Below are 21345 nucleotides of genomic sequence, written 5' to 3'. Positions count from 1 at the left end.
CTGTCTCAAACCCTGCTCCCCAAAGTTGTGTGTGTGTGTGTCCCTCTCTCTGATATGTGTGTGTGAGAGTGGGTGTATGCATGCTGCTTTTGGTTTTCTCCTTCCACTGGGGGTTGAGGGATTAACTCAGTTTGTCTTACCTGCTGAACCATATTGCTAGCCCAGTAATTCCTTCTTTTAATTTGCTGTTAGGTAGTCTATACCTGGGAAAAGTAGTACAAGGATTTATGTATTTTTTATTTTTTTGTTGTTTTGGTTTTTTTCAAGACAGGGTTTCTGAGTGTAGCCTGGGCTGTCTTGGAACATGCAGTTTAGACCACCAGGCTGGTCTTGACTCATTGAGACCCACCTGCCTCTGCCTTCCTAGTGCTGAGATTAAAGGTGTGTACCACCAACCCTCAGAACAAGGATTTATTAAAGATTCAAAAATTAATTTTTTTGGAGGCAGGGAAAAAAAAAACCTCTAACTACACAGGGTCTCATGTATCCCAGTCTAGCCTAGAACTCACTCATTAGCCAAAGATGACTTTTTTATTTTGTGGGTGTGCGTGTATTTGTGATTATGTAGGTCGAAGGACATCCTTTCATTACCTCAGCCCTGACCTCAGCCCTGACCTCAGCCCTGACCTCAGCATGTGCACATGCATGTGCACCTGGTCACACACCCACACCCACACCCTCCACTACCTCTCTCACCTATTTGTTAGTTGTGGTCAGTGTGTTCAGTGGATGGGTTGTACGACATGCTGTGCCAAGACCTCTATTTCTAGCTTACGATTCTGTTGTGTAGGGTATTGACTTTGGTGTTGTACAGTAGATTGTCCCTGAGTTTAGTAATAGTCGTGAGTCTAGTAACAGCAGCAAGTGCTTTTGAAAGTCCTTTAGAAAAATGAGCTCCCTATTTCCAGGCCTCTCCCTGGAATGAGAGTTTTCAGGTAGGTCAGAGGTTGTCTTCTGAGCAACCAGTGGGCATAATGCTTCCTGGCCAAGGAAGCTCAGGGTGCTGTGGAAGCTTAAGAGTGTGGCTTTCATTTGAGTCCAGAGAGACCCTCCAACCACCCTTCACACTCCTGTTCTTTACTAACTGTACCATGTAGAGTTTTAATAAAAATTTATTTTACTTTATTTGTATGGGTATTTTGCCTGTATGTATGTCTGTGCATGAAGTACTCTCAGAGGCCAGAAGAGGGTGTCAAATTCCCTGGAATTGGAGTTAAAGATGGTTGTGAGATGCTATGTGGGTGCTGGGAATTGAACCCAGATCCTTCTGAAAAGTAGCAAATACTTATTAACCTCTGAGCCATCTGGCCCCTGCATTGCATAGTTTATTGTATAATTTCATTGTATATTTTTGTGCTGCTGAACGTAAAATACTATGCCTCAGGAAGACTAGGCAAGTGTTCTGCCAATGAGCTCTACCTATTTTGTTTTTGTGTGACAGGATCTCACTATTTTCCTCTTGCTGGCCTCAAAATCAGTCTTTGCTTTTCAGCTTCCAGGCACATTTTGTGTATATGGCATTCTATTTGCATACCAGAAGAGGGCACCAGATTTCATTATAGATGGTTGTGAGCCACCAGGTGGTTGCTGGGAATTGAACTCAGGACCTCTGGAAGAGCTGCCAATGCTCTTAACCTCTGAGCCATCTCTCCAGCCTCAGGCCCAACTTATATTTTAATTTTCTTTTTTTTTCTTTTAAGATGATGTCTCATTTAGCCCAGACTGGTCTTGAACTATGTAGCTGAGGATGGCCTTGAACTTTTAATCCTCCTTCCTCTACCTCCTGACAAGATATATCCTTCAAAGGGAGCCCCTAGTGACCTACTTCCTTCAACTGGGTCCTGTAGAAGTATATACCATCTTTCAATAAGGTCACTAGTGATGGTTTATACTGATTTTCCACTTGATGGTACCAAAATTGTCAGGGAAATACTTGGAAGAGATTATCTAGATTAGGCAAATTTGGGTGGGTGGCACCCTAAATATAGAGAGCATGATTTTATGGACTGGGTCTTGGACTGGGAGGAAGGAACTGAGCAGCAGTATTCATTACCTTCTGTTTCCTGACTGCAGATGCAGTGTGACCAGCTGCCCCATGTTCTTAACATCATGACTTTGCTATGGTTAACTGTACCCTAGGACTGTGAGCCAAAATACACTCTTCCTTAGGCTACTTTGGTCTGGGTATTTTTTCGCAGCGACAGAAACACATTAAGACACCTGTCAAGTGATGAATCCATCAGCTAGGTGAACCACTGATGAGGTCAGGCCTTCTTGAGCCATCAGTCTCAAAACCCCGCCCCTGGACATGCCGTGTGAGGGAGCATGCCTCTGACAGGAACCTTTCTGTAGGTGTCCACCAGTTTGGTACAGCTCCTTTGTCCTGTGGTTCCCTGTTTTGTCTGTATGTGTTCCTCGAGCACCTGTGAGTAAATCTTTAGTTCACATGTTTCTCCAGTGTAAGTTTTTTTGGCCATGACAGAGTGATCCCCCAAGGTCTCATGAGAACTCACTCTCTATTTATAGTCTGTTGATCAGTACCCTAATTTCCCTTGAAAAATATTTGACCATGGTTGTCATTTGCCCTGTCACCTTAGGTTTATGTTTTGTACTAATAGCCTTGTAGTGTCCCTTTCCTTCTAGAGTTTTCAGAAATTCATTAATTTATTATTTATTTTCGACAGAATCATGCAATGTAGCCAAGGCTGCCTCCTCAGCCTCTGTAGTGCAGGGATTACAGGTGTTTACCACCACACCTGGCAGGGTCTTAGATCTTAAGTGGGTCTGCATGTTAACAGATCTGAGTTCTAAGCACACTTAAAAAACTTGAGGACTGGGGAGATAGCATTGCAAGCAGGGTTTGAGTCTAGTACCCATACTAAAAAATAAGTTGGATGTGGTGGTGTGGGCCTGTAATTACAGTACTGGAGGAGTGCCAGGAGTGTTGGCTTCCTGGAGCCCACTGACTTGCCAGGCTGGTCTAAACAGAAATCCCCAAATCTAGCAAGAGATACTGCTTCAAAAAATAAGAGCCATAGAGGAAGACTCCAAACATCAATCTCTGGCTTCCACATATGCCTGCACAGGTGAGTACAGCCTCATACACAAGTAAATAAAAGTGCTTTTTTTTTAAACTTTAAAGACTTACAAAATTACTTTTTCCCATTTATTTATTTTGTGTGTGTAGTGGGGTATGCTCAGGCCATGGCATATACATTGAGGCGAGAGGACAATTTGGAGAAGTTGGCTATCTTTTCTTCATCATCTAGGATCTGGGAATCAAATTCAGGTTATCTGACTTGATGGCAACTACCCAATGAGCCATTTCACAAATCCAAAAGAATTAAAAAACAACAACAACAAAAAACCACTCCACAGGGTTGGGGATTTAGCTCAGTGGTAGAGTGCTTGCCCAGCAAGAGCAAGGCCCTGGGTTCGATCCTCTGCTCCAAAAAAGCAAACAAACAAAAAACAAAACAAACAAACAAACAAACCACTCCATTGGAAAGCTGAGACAGGAGAATTGCTGTAAGTTTGAGATCAGCTTGGGCTATGGAGTAAGACAATATCTCAACAAAAGATACCATCATGGTTGGGCTATTATGGGAAAGTACTTAGCTGCCAAGCGTGAGCGGCCCCAGCATGGGGTAACAAGGGACCCGAAGGACAAGAGTCTAGGGATAATTGTAGTGGGCTGTTTGTCCTTGGAGTCTAAATGTGATTTCTAGGATGTTGTCTAGTCCAACACTTTAGATTCATCAACTATAGAGTAAGCTGCATAGGGTTTTGTGAGTGTGAATTTTATTGGTGGATAATGAGCTATGGGACTTGTAGGGTTTGTTGAAAGCCACTGTGTAGGGCACTCGGTAGGCTGGTGTTCTGTTGGATTTATGAAATCTTATTTGTGGGGAGAGAACAAAGGCCACAGTGTGAGTGTGGCAGTCTACGACAGCTTTCAGGAGTCCGTTCCCTTGTTCTACACATGGGACATGGGGATAGATAGCACTCAAGTCATTGGGCTTACCAGTAAGAACCTTTGCCTGCCCAGTCATCTCACTGGCCCTTATTTATTTATGTGTGTGGGGGGCGTTGGATACTGGAAATTGAACCTAGGCTGTGACATATGCTAGACAAGTGCTCTATCACTGAACTACATCCTTAGCTCTTTTTCCTTTTGAGACAGGATCCCACTAACTTGCCCATGCTGGTCTTGAACTCATTCTGTAGCCCAAGCTAGCTTTGAGCTTTCAATTTCATTTTGCTTCAGCCACCTTAGTAAGTGGAATTACAGCTCTGGGTTTTTTTGTTTGTTTGTTTTAAAGATAACTATTGCTATTTAGCCCAGGCTGGCTTTAAAGTCTTCTTGCTTCTGTCTTGACAGTGCTGGGTTCACAAAGCTTCCCCCATCATATCTGGTTTTCATCTCTCTTTTTAAAGAGCCAATCTTTAAACTATATATTGCAAGGTAACAATAAAAGAAAAATGAAGGAAATTATTGGAAGAAATGAAAACAAAAAAGTCAACCTTTTTGGGTGGGGATACAGCTTCAGTGGTAAACCACAAGGTTCTGGCTTCTGTCCCCAGCATCATGAAAAGAAGGACTTTGATGGCACATGCCAACACTCAGAAGGTAGAGGCAGGGCTGTGAGTTCAAAGCCAATCAGGTCTTCCTGTTGGGGGGGGGGTTGGATAAAGAGAGAAGAAGAAAAAGACAAACTTGCACTTTTTCTTTTAAACGCCTGGTACTCTTTATTTAAAAAGGTATGCCATACAAAAGAGCTGGGCAGATTCTGACTCGTTCTTGACCCTGTGCCAATATGAAGAGGAAAGGGCATTTATGTATGATTCTAATGTTTCCAACTAAGACCTAGTACTTGAAATGTGCTTTGAGTTTGTGTGTGTATGTTGTGTGTATATGGAGGCCAGAGGCAATTTTGGGTGTGTTCTGAAATCACTCTTTACCTTATTATTTTTCAAAGATTCAGTTTTATTACCTATTGTGTTTTTGTCTGTGGTGTGTGTGGGTACTTGGAGGCCAGAAGAGGCCATTGGATTCCCTGGAGCTGGAGTTAACAGGCGGTGTGAGCTGCTGGATGTGGATGTTGGGAACTGAATTCAGATCTTCTGCAAAAGCAGCAAGTTGCTGGGCGGTGGTGGCGCACACCTTTAATCCCAGTACTTGGGAGGTAGAGGCAAGTCGATCTCAGTGAGTTTTTGATGCCAGCCTGGTCTACAGAGCGAGTTCTAGGACAGCCAGGGCTACACAAAGAAACCCTGCCTCGAACCGCGCCCCCCCTCCAAAAGCAGCAAGTGCTCTTAATTGTTCAGTCATCTCTCCAGCTGCTGTCCACCTTTTATTTTGAGACAGGATCTCTCTTTGAATGCAGAACTCTATTTTGATGAGACTGGTCAGTGAACTCCAGGGATCTTCCTATCTTTGCCTCCCCAACACTGGGATTATGTGCCCAGACTTTTCTGTGGGTACTGATGGTAGAACCCAGGACCTCATGCTTTCATGACAGGCACTTTACTGACTGAACTGTCTCCCAGTTTTTTGTTTGTTTGGTTTTTAAGAAAATTTAAAATTATTATTATTTTATATGAATGGGTGTTTTGCTTGCATGTGTGCACACCACTTTTATGTCTGGTGTCCTCAGAGGGTGTTAGACTCCCCAGAAATGGAGTTACAGATAGTGTGAGCTGCCTTATGGATGCTGGGAATTGAACCAGCCTGGAAGTGCAGCCAGTGCTCTTAAGACATTGAACCATCTCTCCTGCCCTCAGTCCTTTAAAAAAATCCTGTCAATTCTTATTCTAATCTCTTGGTGAAAGATGATACAGCCAGTGTTAGTTTTCTTTGGTGTTGCTCTCTTGTCCCAAACAAGTCTGTAGTTCTGTGCTTCCCATGTGTGCATATGCAGGACTCTCTCCTTACCTGCTTGATTTCCCCTGTAGCACTTATGAAGTAATATATCAGTTCTTTTGTTATGATTATATTTCCCCATAGGACTTCTAGATCTTTACAGAACAGGATATTTTCTGTGTCCTTCCCTGCTCTGCTCATGCCTACCACAGGAATAGGACTTCCTAATTATTTGCTGAAAGAATTAAAGAATAAGCCAGACCTGAAATAAACTTCCAGTACCTACAGTAAATGAAATAGAAGAGGTAAGATTATTTGTAATAATGTTTTTATTTTAACCCATATATTGAAAATACCATTTTAGTACATAATAAAAAATTCAGATGCTTGTGTTTTTTTCCAGACATATTTGATTTATGTTTATAATAAATGAGATTAGTAGTTTTAAAAGATTCAGAACCTGGGGGTATAGATTAGTGGTAGAGTGTGTGTTTAGTTTACAATGAGGCCCTGGGTACAGCTCACAGTCACACGCAGGGCTGGGGATGTAGCTCCATGGTAGAGTGCTTGGCTAGCGTACACAAGGCCCTGAGTTCTATCCCAGCACCACATAAACCAGGCATGGTGGAACACATGTAATTCTTGTAGTTGTGAGATAGAAGTAGAAGGATCAGAAGTTCAAAGTCATCCTCAGTAACATGATGAGTTCAAGGCCAGCCCTTATATGAGATACTGTCCTTAAAAAGAGAGAGAAAAGAAAAAAACATAAAGTAGATTCAAATAGACAAGCTATTCCATTTTTTTTTTTTTTTTTTTGAGACACAGTTTCTCTGTGGAGCCCTGGCTGTGCAGGAACTGTCTCTGTAGACCAGGCTGGCCTTGAACTCATAGAGATCTGCCTGCCTCTGCCTCCCGAGTGCTGGGATTAAGGGCATGTGTCATCATCTTTTATTTTTTGTTTGTTTGTTTGTTTAAGACTGGGTATCTTTATTTGGTTGAGGTTCTAACTTACAATCTTCTTGCCTTGGCCTCTTAAGTGCTAGTACTAAGCGTGTGGCATTGGGCCTTGTGCCAAATGTACTTAAGAGTTGTCAAATAACAGTCATATTGATTTTAAAAAATATTTCCATTTTAGTTTTTTAAAATTAAGTCATAATGTGTACATATGAAGTAGTCATTTACATATGGAACTAGTGAATCCTGAATAGTGCTGAGGTGTGTCCATGTTTTGTCATGTTAGGGCCAATAGCAGTCATAGAAAATCAAGATTTCTGGAGAAACTCAGTTTCATCAAGCCTCAGTTCATTTCCAAGCAGGGTAATACTAGACTGATTGCTAGCGCTGCCTGGATATGGGTGTTTTAATGTGGGTAACGATATCTCCTGATGTCTACTGTGTAGGATGGTTATGATAACATGTGAGCTTACATATGTAAAGGTGTTAGCACAGCTTCTGACAGAATTAGTAAATGTTAATTGGTATGTGTATGGCTAGTGAGTAGATGTTTGCTGGTGGGTTTTGCATATATTATCTGCAGAGAGTGAGCACTACTGTGTGATGTTTGCTGACTGACGTTCGATGTTGTTGATTAATGATTGATGTGAACAGGACTCCATATAACCCTGTATTAAGAGGAATGGAGATTGCCTCTGTCCACTTAGATTCATAAGCTGTCCCGAAGTGATCTTGGCATCAGGGAAGGGAGTGTTCAGGCACATTTCACCATCAGCATCACGGGATGGCAGCCATTGATTTGTCCCATGGTAAGTCCTTGTTGAAGCTCTTTTTTAGATTGTTTTAGGTCTCTCCTGCACAGCAAATTCCAGTGGGCAGGGCTTCAGTAGTCTTGTGTGTTCGTTTACAAAGAGCTGAAATGGGTCACATAATAGTGCTCTGTGATTTAGGGCCCAGTGTGTATGCTTTCAGAAGAGGTGCTGTATAACTGTCCTGAGTTCTGTCACAGGTGCAATTTAGAGTCATGTTTTTCTTTCTACTTTTTATTTTATTTAATTATTATTATTATTGTGTGTGTGTATTTGTGTGAGTGAGGGTACATGTGGAAGTCAGAGGACTTTTTTGGGGAGCCAATTTTCTCTTTCCATTGTGGAATCCTGGGATCAAACTCTGGGCATCAGGTCTGAGCACTCAAATTAACCTAATGGCGCCATCTCACCAGCCCTAGAGTCAGTGTTTTTCACACTAAGCTTCTTTCTCTATAAAGTGAGAACACTCCCTTTCTCAGCAGACAGCACAGTTCCTAGCCTGCCCCCTGGCTCCGGGGGAGACGGAAGTGCTGTGCATTTCTTGGTAGGAACATGTATTTATGTGGTTTGATGAATGTACAGATTACAGGGAATGTCACATTAGAGTGACTTCATGGCGCTGGGATTTGATGCTATCTTTCTTTCCTGTCAGGTCTTCTTTCTAGAGAGCCTGTCTACATCTATGAAGAAAACCCAGAGGAGGAAGAGACAGTGACTGACGACAACCAGGCAAATTGTTACCAGGTAAAAAGAAATGATACTATTCTACCAAATAAAACTTCTTTGGGGGCTGGAGAGATGGCTCAGGGGTTAAGAGCACTGACTGCTCTTCCAGAGGACCCAAGTTCAATCCCCAGCACCCACATGGCAGTTCACACCTGTCTGTAACCCTGACACCCATGGCAAAACCACAAATGCACATAAAAATGAAATATATTTCAAAGCTTTTTTGTCCATGATCTGGATGCGTTTTCTTCTAGAGTCTAGAATCTCTAGACAGACTCAGCCTCCAGGACTTCTTAAAGGAAATGTATTCCCCTTAGGAGGTGAAGAATGTCTGGCTGAATATAAGGGAGCAGAGCCTTATATTGGTAACATGTTACCTTGCAAATCATTCTAGCATTTCTGTAATTGCTATTTAAGTGTTTGCTTGGTGGGGATTGAACCAGAGCCTTTTTACCCATGCTAGGCACACGCTTCACCACTGAGCTACAGCCCCAACTATACTAGGTAGTCTTTTTTTTTTTTTGGTTTTTCAAGACAGGGTTTCTCTGTAGCTTTGAGCCTTTCCTGGAACTCGCTTTGTAGACCAGGCTGGCCTCGAACTCACAGAGATCCACCTGCCTCTGTCTCCCGAGTGCTGGGATTACAGGCGTGCGCCACCACTGCCCATCTTTTTGTTTTTTGTTCTTAATGTAGGGTCTGGTTATATAGCCTAACCTTGAACTCACTATATAGTCCTGCCTGATCTCAACCTTCTTCTCCAGTGTTGAGGATTACAGACATAGGCCTCTAACTAATCTTGAGCCTCATGTGATAACTGCATGTTTTTTGTTTTGTTGAGTGCTCTGACAGGCAAGTGAGAGCACCCTTTTCTCAGAAGAGCTACTTATTAGATATCTGCAGTTTGCTTAGGAATATGCTGCAATGAGACAGTAGGACCAGAAGAGCTTCTAGCCTGGCTGTGCTGGTAGAAATCATGCTTATGAAGGGCTGCTAAAGTCATGTGACAGTGGAAGATCAGCAGAGAGTGAGTTTAGAGAGAAGAGTTCCTGGGGCCATTGACTCCTGCAGCCGGATTGAGGCTGTCTGAGAACCATGTATAGGTATTAGGTCCACTTCCTAATTTCCCTTTGAGTACTAGCAAGACTGTTAATTGGCTCAAACCAACATGTGTGTAATGGTTTAGGATTCAGTGACCTTCGATGATGTGGCTGTGGAGTTTACCCCAGATGAATGGACGTTACTGGACCTGACTCAGAGAAACCTCTACAGAGAGGTGATGCTGGAGAACTACGAAAACTTGACCTCAGTAGGTAAGGCGCCAGCATCCTCATTACCTTTATGGAATGGTACATATCACCTTTATGGAATGGTACATATCACCTTTATGGAATGGTACATATTACCTTTATGGAATGGTACATATCACCTTTATGGAATGGTACATATCACCTTTATGGAATGGTACATATTACCTTTATGGAATGGTACATATCACCTTTATGGAATGGTACATATTACCTTTATGGAATGGTACATATTACCTTTATGGAACGGTACATATCACCTTTATGGAACGGTACATATTACCTTTATGGAATGGTACATATTACCTTTATGGAACGGTACATATCACCTTTATGGAACGGTACATATTACCTTTATGGAATGGTACATATCACCTTTATGGAATGGTACATATTACCTTTATGGAATGGTACATATTACCTTTATGGAACGGTACATATCACCTTTATGGAACGGTACATATCACCTTTATGGAATGGTACATATTACCTTTATGGAATGGTACATATTACCTTTATGGAATGGTACATATTACCTTTATGGAATGGTACATATTACCTTTATGGAATGGTACATATTACCTTCATGGAATGGTACATATTACCTTTATGAAATGGTACATATTACCTTTATGAAATGGTACATATTACCTTTATGGAATGGTACATATTACTTGCTCCTTTTTTTTTTTTTTTTTTTCAAGACAAGGTTTCCCTGTGTAGCTTTGCGCCTTTCCTGGAACTCACTTGGTAACCCAAGCTGGCCTTGAACTCACAGAGATCCACCTGCCTCTGCCTCCCGAGTGCTGGGATTAAAGGCATGCGCCACCACCGCCCGGCATATTACTTGCCTCTTAATGTGTTGGAGATTGATCGTGTTAATTTTGAATATAGTGGAATGACAAATGCAATTTTTAAAATGAAACAGCTTTTGTGTGTGGGTGTGTGTGTTCGTTCGTTCATGCAGAAGCCAGAGAGGACATTCAGTGTTTTCTTCTATTGCTACCTTATTCTTTTGAGGCAGGCTTTCTCCCTGAACTTAGCTCTTGTGTCTTTCAGCCAATAAGCCCTAGCAATGCTATCCACTGCACACCACACTGTAGTTACAAGCATTCCGAGACCATGCTCAGCCTGCTGTGTGAGTTGCTGAGGTCAGAACTCAGGTCCTTGCGGTTGTGCAAACACTCTTAATCACAAGCCGTGTTCCCAGCTTCAACAAATAAAATCCCTGTCACAATACATAATAATCTATGGTGGCAGGTCTTTGCTTTTCCCTTTCTTCTCTCCTTTTCCTTAAAAAATATACTTCTTTTGATTTTTTGAGATTAATATAATACATAATTTTGCCATTCCCTTTCCTCCTTTCAGTATGCTACCTACTCTCTTTCTATTCATGGTCTCCTCATTAATTGGGGAGTGTGTGTGTATCTCTAAATATATAAAAACAATCTATGAAGTCTGCATAGTTTTACTTGTGTGTACATGCTTTTAGAGTTTACTGTTTGGATAACCAATTGGTGTAGTCTTCCCCAGCATACCTTTGTTGTCTGTAGTTCTTTATGTATGGTGGAGACCTCATGAGCTTCCATAAGCCCCCCCCCCCCCCCCACACACACACACATGAGCATGTCTATTGGTGTCCCTGTCTGGCTCATATTTAGGCAGTCATGTTGTTGATACTTTATGGGCATAGCTTCTGACATTTCTCACAGCAAACTCTCTGTCTGATCCTCTAGCTTTTATATTCTTCCCACTTCCTCTTCTAAAATGTTCCCTGAACCTTAGGTGTACAGGTTGTTTTGTAGCTGTATCCATTGTGATTGAGCTCCACAATTCAGCATTTGGGGTTGTGGGTTTTTTTTTTAATGGTCTCCATCTCCAAAGAGAAGTCTCTGATGAGGGGTGAGGACTGTACGTATCTGTGGGTATAAAGATAAGTATTTAGAATGTAGTTGGATTATGCTGGCTTAGTCAAGTGGTGGTTATAGGAACTTTTCCAAGTTCCATGGTTTCTAGTACCGGGTGGGCATGATTTCCCTCTTCCTGAGTGAGTCTTCAGGGCAATTAGAGCTGTTGGTTACCTCCAGGGTGTGCGTGTCTCTTATGTGTCCTTATGGCTGTCATGCCATGCTGATTGTTGGTGGTGGTTCAGAAGTACAGCAGATTGGACTTGTTTGTTTCCCTATTTTGGAAGCTTGTGTGGTGCCTTCTGGTACCATGAAAGCTAGTCCTCGAAGCATTCAGGTCAGTTCTAACTCAGGGGTCCATGGTCCCTGTTCAACAACTCAGAGAGGTCTTCTAATGTCCGGTGTTGAGTTTTGTTAGATGTCTTTGACTCTTGAAGGGCACTGTCAGCTCAGGTAGGAGGAAAACTTCATCCAAACCATGTGTCTGTGTTTAGACACACTGACTTGTGTGTACTATGGATACTTTTAGGGAGATTAATAAATAGTATGACCTTACAACTGTTTCAGACATCCTTACTGTTATTTTATCCTCCTCCCTCCTCCTGTATTTTCTCCCTCCCTCTTCCTAATTAAAGCCCCTCCCCCATTTTTCCGATTTCCCATTTCAGATCAGTCGTACTGTGCTATTCTCCTCTCTGTTCCTACCCCATTCTCCTGACTCCAGCAATGGTCCTTTCTACTTCCCTAGTGTCCACAGCTACTCCAGGTTGTATAGTCACTTCTGAAGATTTGGAGCTAGGAGCCTTAGGTGACAGAGAACACGTGACGCCTGGGTCTTGTGTACCTCACTCATTATGATCTTTTGTAGTTCTGTCCATTTACCTGCAAAGTTTATAATTTCATTTTTTTTCTTCACCATAAGTTATATGTACCACATTTTCAGTACCCATTTGTCAGTTGAAGGACATTTAGGTTGTTTCCACTTCCTAGAATACAGCAGCAATGAACATGGCTGAGCAGGTATCTGTGGAGTAGGGTTTAAAGTCCTTGGCCATTTGCCAAGGACTGGTATAGCTGGGTCATAGGGTAGACTTATTTTTAGCTCTTTGAGAGTTCTCTACTCTGATTTCCATAGTGGCTGTATCAATTTGCAATCATTAACAGTGGATGGGGGTTCCCTTTTCCCCTCGTCCCCTTCAGCATTTGTTACTGGTTATTTGTTGATCTTTGTCATTCTGAGTGGGATAAAATGAAATCTAAAGTTGTTTGGATTTGTGTTACTTCAGTGCTAAGGATGCTGAACATTTAAAGAAGTTTTTTTCATGTAATGCATATTGATCATAGTTTCCTCATCCCTAGCTCCTCCCAAATCCTTCCTAACAATGGACATTTAAAAAAGATATTTCTTAGCCATTTTTTTTCTTTTTCGAGAACTCTTAATTTTATTTTGTCTTCCTTCCTTCCTTCCTTCCTTCCTTCCTTCCTTCCTTCCTTCCTTCCTTCCCTCCCTCCCTCCCTCCCTCCTTCCTTCCTTCCCTCCTTCCTTCTTTCCTTCCTTCCTTCCTTCCTTCCTTCCTTCCTCTTTCTCTGTCTATCCCCCCCCCCTTTTTTTTTTGTTTTGAAACACATAGTTCTGGCTGTCCTTGGAATTTCCTGTGTAGATCAGACTGGCCTTGATCTAAAACTCACAGAGATCCGCCTGCCTCTGCCTCACAAGTGCTGGTATTAAAGGTGTGCCACCACACCTGTCTTCCTTTTCCTTTACTCTCTCATTTTCCTTTGTCATCTCCTTCTTTCTTTACCCCCTTTTCTTCTCTTTTCTTGATCCTCATTGTTACTCTCACCTATTTTTGGCAATAAAATCTTCTGTGAATAGTCCAGGCTGGCCTCAAACTTGGAATTCTCTGTACTCATCCTCCAAAGTTATGGGATTTCAAGTTTCACACACCACTGTACCTTGCATAGTAAGTAGACTTGTTTTTGCAGAGACAGAGACAGAGAGGGAATGAGTGAGTTGCCAGAGATGAAACCCCAAGGTAGTGCACATGCTAGGGAAATGCTTGACCCTGGAGGTATAGCTCCTCTTGAAAGTGTACATTAACTTGCATTTGGCTTTCAGGGGTCCTTTTTGGGGCACAGAAATAGGGACATTGTCTTTCATGCTGCTAGAAATTACAGTTAGAGTCGTAGGCGTGTTAAGCAGGCACTCTACCACTAAGCTACATCCCTCCCTCCCTGTATGTGCACTTCTACCCATTTTGAAAGAATTACATTGCTTTCATTTGAAGTATGATTTCCCTAGCCATATGAAAGTTTGCCATCTCTTGTTTGAACCTCTTCCAATCATGTTTTTGCATATGCAGGATGTCAGTTCTTCATTCCTAGTCCGACCCCCTGGTTAAAACAAGAAGAGTTGGAGACAGTGGAAAGCGTTCCTCAACGTGAGTGTGCATGTAGAAATCTGTTTGATGAGTTCAGTATTGTTTTGCAACTATATAATCAATTTTCTTACAATGTACTGGCCTCAGAGATTGGAGCCATTTTTCTCAAGAGTTTGATATATCTTCCATTTTACATAATCTATTGTTTCTATCTCCATTTTACATAATCTGTTGTTTCTATCTATTCATCCATACCTATGATCCGATAACACTGTGTGTTCCATTTCCTAAGTTTAGTACTTCAATGTTAACTGTTTTCCAGACCTTTCTGACTTTCCTATTGCTATAATTGCTACAGGATCAGTTTGTAATACATAAAATGTTGACTCTACTTTTATTTTATTATTTTTTTTATTTTATTACAACTTTTTTGTTGCTCTTGTTTTTGAGGTGCTGGGAATTGAGCCCAGGTCCTGGGCCTGTGAGATGACCATTCTACCCACTGAGCAGTCCTGTTGCTAAATTTTTAACATAACAAAATCCTTAAATCTGTGCAGTTATTTTCTTTCACATGTAGGAGAGAGTGTATATGTATAAATCCAGGAGACGTGTGGAGGTCAGAGAATAACCTCCGAGTCAATTTTCTCGTTCCACCATATCAGTTCCAAGGCTTGAACTCAGATTGTCACGTTTGGTGACAAGGTAGTCTCCACTTTTTATTTTGAGACCAGGTCTGTCATTGAGATCTGGGGTTTACTGACCAGGCAAGGCTGGTTGAGCAGTGAGAATTCAGGTAATCTGCCTCTCTCTGCCTCTGTCGTTATTGGGATTATTGGCATGTACCACCATGCCTGGCATTTCAAAGTGGGTTGTATGGGATTCAAACTCTGGTCTTCATGGTTTACCAACTAGCCATCTCCCTTGCCCCTCCCTTCTCCTTGTTTTTCTGGTACTGGTTTTGAAACAGAGTGTCACAATATAGCCCAGGCTGCTCTTGAACTTAAAGAGAGTCTCTGGCTTGAGCATCTTATGCCTTAAGATCACAACTGTGCACTGCTGTGTCTGTCCACTTTATTTTCTCATCTTTGTGGTTTTGAACCTTAGCCATTAATGTCTGCGCTGTCTTTCTAGCCCTCACTTGCATTTTCTTAATGTGCTTAATTTGAAAAGAAGGACAAGTGACCTTTACCACCTCTGATTCCTTGTATAGACCTCTTATTTTTTGAACTTCTTACCTTTCTCTTTCTGTTTAACTTCAGAATTGGAATTGCAACCTGGAATTGATGATACAGAGCTTCCGAATTATTTTAAGATGCAAAGTTCCAGTGCAGTAGAAATGGTAAGATTAGCAAAGGATTTTCCGTCTCATACTCAAAAAAAGAAGAGGGGTTTTCTTTGTAGAAAACTACTTGAGATGATATTTGAGATGACTAGTCTGCACCCAAGAGGAATTGATACTTCTGGAGAACTATTTGGAATATCATAAATTGGGAAATTCCCCAAATATACCGTGAAGATTATGTCTGATTGTTTCTACTGTGTGTATTTCTATATATGCAATTAGACATGGAGGTTTTAAACAATTTCATAAAAATACACATTCCTTTTTTAAAAAATGCATATAATTAATCAGTCCTCAAGCCTTTGGCAAAGGGATTTGTCATTCAGTTTGGAAAAAATAGAGGTCAGGAAATAATTGCATGGAAAAGAAATCGCCGGGCGGTGGTGGTGCACGCCTGTAATCCCAGCACTCGGGAGGCAGAGACTGGTGGATCTCTGTGAGTTTGAGGCCAGCCTGGTCTACAAAGCGAGTTCCAGGACAGGCTCCAAAGATATAGAGAAACCCTGTCTCGAAAAACCAAAAAAAGAAAAAAAAAGAAACTGTAAAATTCATAATGAACATAAAAATGTTTTTGTCTTCAGGTGGGTGATTCATCCCTTTCTCAACAGTCAGAAAACCATAATGAGGGGGACCTGTGTGACTCTAAGCCATGTGGAGAAGTGTTGGGTGAACAATTATGCCTTAACACAGAGGTGAGCATGCAGAGCCAAGGATACAGTTCTGAGTGTAACTGGTATGGGAAAGACATTCTTTCTTTCCTCAAGGAAACCTCTACTGGACAGAACGTTTCTGATCTTAATCAGTGTGGGAAAATCTTCAGTCTGACTCCAAACATCATGTACCCGAGCACTAGCACAAATGAGAAACCCTTTGAATGCACAGACTGTGAGACAGCCTTTTTTAATCAGTCATACTTTCAGACAGATATGAGGCCTCACAATGGAGGAGAACCCTATGACTGGAATAAATATGGGAATGGTTTTATTCATCCCACAAGCTTTGCTATGCATCTTCCAATTCTCAATGCAAGAAACCCCTACAAGTTTGAGGAATGTGGGAAGGACTTTCAGTACTTTGCATGCCTTAATAATCCCATGGGAATGTGCACTGGAGAAAAATTCTGTGACTGCAAGGAATGTTGGAAAGCCTTCACGGTTTCCTCACACCTAACTCAGTATGTCTCAATTCATACTGAAGAAAAATCCAAAGTATGTAAGATATGTGGGAAGTCCTTTGCTAATTTTTCTCGACTTTCTGCACATGTAAAAACTCATAATGAAGAAAAGCCCTTTGTATGCAAGGAGTGTGGAAAGGCCTTTAAAAATATGTCATACCTTAATGATCACGTTAGAATTCACACTGGAATAAAATCATACAAATGTATGGAATGTGGGAAAGCCTTCCTTCGATGGTCAGGCCTTACTGAACACATAAGAGTTCACACTGGGGAAAAGCCTTACGAATGTAAGGAATGTGGAAAAACCTTTTCTAGATCTACTCAGCTTACTGAACATATAAGAACACACACTGGAATCAAACCTTATGAATGTAAGGAGTGTGGGAAAGCCTTCACTCAGTACTCAGGCCTTGCCACACATGTACGAATTCATAGTGGAGAGAAGCCCTTTGAATGTAAGGAATGTGGGAAGGCCTTTACCAGGACCTCTGGCCTGATTCATCATGTGAGAACTCACACAGGAGAGAAACCTTTTGAATGTGTTCATTGTGGGAAAACCTTTATAACTTCTTCCCATCGCACAAAGCATCTGAAAATTCACAGTGGCGAAAAGCCCTTTGTGTGTAATATATGTGGGAAAGCATTTATATATTCCACATCCCTTAACATTCACATGCGAACCCATACTGGAGAGAAGCCCTACATATGTAAGCAGTGTGGGAAAGCCTTCGCTGTTTACTCACGTCTAAGGAAACATAGCAGAGTTCACACTGAAGAGAAGCCCTATCAATGTGAGGGTATGAGTGTTGCTATTTAGCCCATCTGTTGCCACCTTTAAATATTGACAGTGACACCAAAGATCATCCAATTAGTCTTATCTGCTTTGTGTCGGTTATAATGGCTCACACTGGCCTTAGACACCATCCTAATTTTGTGAAATAGGATTATTTAGTTGCCCCCTCAAACTTTCTTTTGGGCAGTGCTGAGGATTGGCCTTGAACATCACACATGCTAAGCAAGCACTCAATCACTGAGCTACATCCCTGGAACCTTTTCATTGATATCAGAGTCTGAACATTTGTGGGTCATAAATGAGGCCAGTATACAAGATAGCCTCATTCTGATGCTTTACTCTTAGTGATTATTACATTTCTAAATGCTATAAAATAATGAAACAGACTTGATTGATCCTTTTGTTTAATGGCTGCCAGTGTGTCTTATTAATGTGAAAATTCTCCACAAGCCAAGATAATACAGGACACAGGTGGATTGTGGAAAGACATAATCCAGGCAGGCAACTATTCTGACCCCATTGATTCTGATAAGCATACCAAGAAATAGTCCCTATCTGTTCTTAGTAACTATTCTACTTACAGATGTTATCCCTGTGTTCCTTATAAAATTCATAAAGTCCATCTGTCCCACCTTTTGGGATCTGTTTTGGACTGAAGTGGTAGTAACTTTGTTCATATATCCAATGTCTGTTCCTCAGTTTGGTTGAGATCAATCTGAGCTAGGTAAGTATTCTGCCACTAAGCTACACCCCTAGCTGGCTCTCAGTCTTTTTAATACAAATTTCTCAGTTACTGTAATGTGGATTGGCTGAGAGTTTTTCCAGGTTGAACAATTCCTTCTTAGCTTCAGTAGTTTCCCCTGTCATATTTTACTAAAAAGCTCTCAAGAGGAACCAAGTTGCTCCTTTTGAACACTTTAATTACAGCTCTTACATAAATTTTTAATTTTGTCACTCTCAAGTTCTAACTTCCACACAAAATGCAAGGTTCATGACCATTGCATGTCACTGATTGGCTTTTCTTCACGTTCTGGTAACGTCCTTCCTTCCCAGAACAGTGTCCCTGTCCCTCGGTTTCAGAGCTACTTGTGTCTGTTTCATCTGCAGTGCCCCATCACCACAAAACACCACAGCACTGGCAAGGTGGCTCAGATGGTGAAGGTGCTTTACCTGGTTTAAATCAAACCAGGCGCCGAGGTCAATCCCAGGGGCCTCCGCAGTAAAAGGACAGAATAGACTGCTACAAGGTGTCCTCTACTTTACATGCATACCACAGCTTGCAGACACACTTATGTACACCATAAATATAACAACAAAAAGCCCAACATAAGCCAAGTTTTAAAATTCATTTTAAAAGAAATGAAATTTTAGGTTAGCATAGTATTGGGTTCCATTATGACATTTTCATATTTACGTATTATTGTACTCTATTCTCATTAGCTTACCACTTTTTTGATAGAATTTAGGGCTGTGGATTTAGCTCAGTGGTAATAGTTCTTGCCTAGCATATGCAGAACTAGTTTTTATCTCCAGCCCTGTACAGATAATATACAGCAATTTACTTTCTCATACAAGAAAACAGCATGGGAGCTAGTGAAATGGTTCCGAGAGGAAAGCTCTTGCCATGCAAACATGAGGACCAGAATTTGGATCCCCAGAACCCATCTAACTGCTAGGTGGGCATGGAGGCCCTCCTGTCATCCCAATGCTTGGGAAGCAAGATGGGAATCCTCAGGTGATTTGAGTAGTTAGGTTACTTGAATCCATGAGCTCTGAGTTCAGCAAGAGACCCTGCTTTGATAAATAGAGTGGAAAGTGATTGGGGACACCTGACATTATCTTTTGGCTTCTACATGCCATGTGCAAATATGTAACACACACCAGCCTGCATATATACACACATTAAAAAAAAAAAATTACAGCATGTTTGACTTCTGCTGCAGACTTTTACTGGCATGCAGTCTCTTTGACCTGACAAAGCCTGAAAATGAGGTTTTCTTCCTCTTCTGATAAAATCATAGCCTTGTTGGGTGAGGTTTCCACTCATTGTCCTTGCCTATCAAATGAAATTTAAAGACCCTACCTGGACAATCATGCTGTGGGTTAGATTTAACCTGAATTTGAGAGGGTCACCAGTTCAGTACGTGTATGTATAGAGTCTTTTGGTTTCCCATAAGCTAGTCATACCTGTAGATATGATGATTTTTCCCATTTTAGTTGTTATTTCTACAGAAATGAGTATGATATCTAGCACACTAGTGAAAGTAGTAAAAGCATATTTTTCTTTAGAATTATAATGAGGTATGCTCTCCATCATACTGATTTGCTTATTAGATAGGTTTTTTAATATCTGGATTTTACATAATGATTTTATAGTATTTCTTTATTGGTGAAGTAAAATTCCTCTTGGATTCATTCATTGCTTTCCCTGTATCTTCTGTGATGACTGTACTCATTTGCTGGTAAGACTAAAGTACCTAGGATTTCCTTGGTCCATAATATCTAATAAATACTGGAATGAGTAAAAGGACTCTAAAATAAAGGCATTCATTTATTAATGATGATTATATATTAGTTGTCTCATGTTAACCTTAAATTCCTAGATATATTCCACTTGGACATTAAGGATCATTTTGTTTTGTGTGATTGCTGAGGATCAAACAAACCCAGGATTAGGCAGGCACTCTGCCATTGAGCTACAATCTTGAGCCAAATGGATCATTTTTACTACTTAGTGTTGATTATGTTTACTCACATAAAGATTATCCTAGATAATCTTGAGTAACGTTGGCATGTAAGTTTTCCTTGTGCAAGAAGAGATGGAGTAGGGATAGGAAGAGTGCCTGTTTAGCAGTCAGTGTACAAGACCCTGCTTTCAATCCTCAGCACCGCCAAAACAAATTTTTAAAATGAAATGACTGGTTTTAGCTGTAGATTAGAACAGTGTCATATACTACAGTTAAGTGTATTCCTCACTTTTCTAAATTCTTAACCTGTTCAGTTAAGATCTAGAATAGTTGATACTGTTTTGGGTACCTTATCTTAAACTGTTCAGTATCTTTTATGTTTATAGGACACCTAATATTTACAATATCACTTTAATTTTTTGAGTATATTTTTCTAGGCATGCTTTCATTTTCACATATAAAACAAAGCTTTATTTTTTTCTTGTATTCCTAATATTTCCTGGTTGTATAATTAAATTTACTTTGGGCTGTCTTGCATTCTGCAGTGATTTCTTCTTGTATTTCCATTGAGTTGATCTCGAAAGTATCCAGTATTCTTTCAGAGAGTATCTGTCTCAAAAGCAGAGTGTGTTACCAACACACTGTAATCTTAGAGATTGGAAGCCAAGGCAGGAGGGTTACAGATTTAAGGGTAGCCTGAGCCTGGGCTACTCTGTGAGACACAAAAAGATAAAAACCAAAATAAAACAGAAAAAACAAACAAACAAACAAACAAACACAAATGCACCCAAATGTGGAGTTGGGGACCTGGTAAATGATTTGGGAGGGAAAAATTGTTTTGAAATATTTAAACTTTCTGATATAGTTTCTGATACAGTTTTTATTCCATTCACTCTGGTAGGTATTCACATGGCTCTCTCTCTCTCTCTCTCTCTCTCTCTCTCTCTCTCTTTCTCTCTCTCTCTATTATATATATAAGCTTTCTTTTTGTATCCTTAGTTAAAAAAATTTTTTTTGTGGGGGGGTGCTAGGATTCAAACTTAGGGCTTTACACATGCTAACCACTGACTTATAACCCAGCTGTAGATGTGTCTTTTATACATACTTTAGTTGGAGTTTTAAAACTGAATACTTGAAAAATCCTGATTAACAATTGTTTCAGACCATTATGTATAATGCAATGAGTGACAAATTGGATTTTTAGCAACTTGTTTTTTTTTTTTTTTTCTGTATTTGTTGCATGTACCTTCTCTTTGTAATGATGTTTTCATTGACATTTTACCCAGTGCTTGAAATCTATGTACTCCATTTACTTTCATTTTAGTTGCTATTCTAAAACATTAAATTCAGTTTTAAAATAAAATCTGTTAATATTGTTTCTTTCTACCGAGTAGACAGACAG

General features: G+C 40.7%; 1 protein-coding gene across 2 annotated transcripts in view; it reads left to right on the top strand.

Annotated features, from left to right (window-relative positions):
• The window catches only part of LOC118587084 (zinc finger protein 426-like), a 32560-nt gene extending 11271 nt beyond the window's left edge, over nucleotides 1–21289 (top strand). For both annotated transcript variants that reach the window (XM_036192714.1, XM_036192715.1), the window contains exons 3-9: nucleotides 6008–6168; nucleotides 7472–7626; nucleotides 8279–8370; nucleotides 9536–9662; nucleotides 13927–14004; nucleotides 15204–15283; nucleotides 15868–21289. In XM_036192714.1, the coding sequence (XP_036048607.1) occupies nucleotides 7602–7626; nucleotides 8279–8370; nucleotides 9536–9662; nucleotides 13927–14004; nucleotides 15204–15283; nucleotides 15868–17280 (1815 nt within the window). In that variant the 5' untranslated portion in view covers nucleotides 6008–6168; nucleotides 7472–7601 and the 3' untranslated portion in view covers nucleotides 17281–21289. The remainder of the gene's footprint in view (nucleotides 1–6007; nucleotides 6169–7471; nucleotides 7627–8278; nucleotides 8371–9535; nucleotides 9663–13926; nucleotides 14005–15203; nucleotides 15284–15867) is intronic.
• Nucleotides 21290–21345: the final 56 nt, after the last annotated feature.

Source organism: Onychomys torridus, chromosome 7 (genome assembly GCF_903995425.1).
Source record: "Onychomys torridus chromosome 7, mOncTor1.1, whole genome shotgun sequence".
Lineage (NCBI taxonomy): Eukaryota > Metazoa > Chordata > Mammalia > Rodentia > Cricetidae > Onychomys > Onychomys torridus.
The sequence above is the reverse complement of the archived record's forward strand: the minus strand, read 5'-3'. Positions and strand labels throughout refer to the sequence as shown.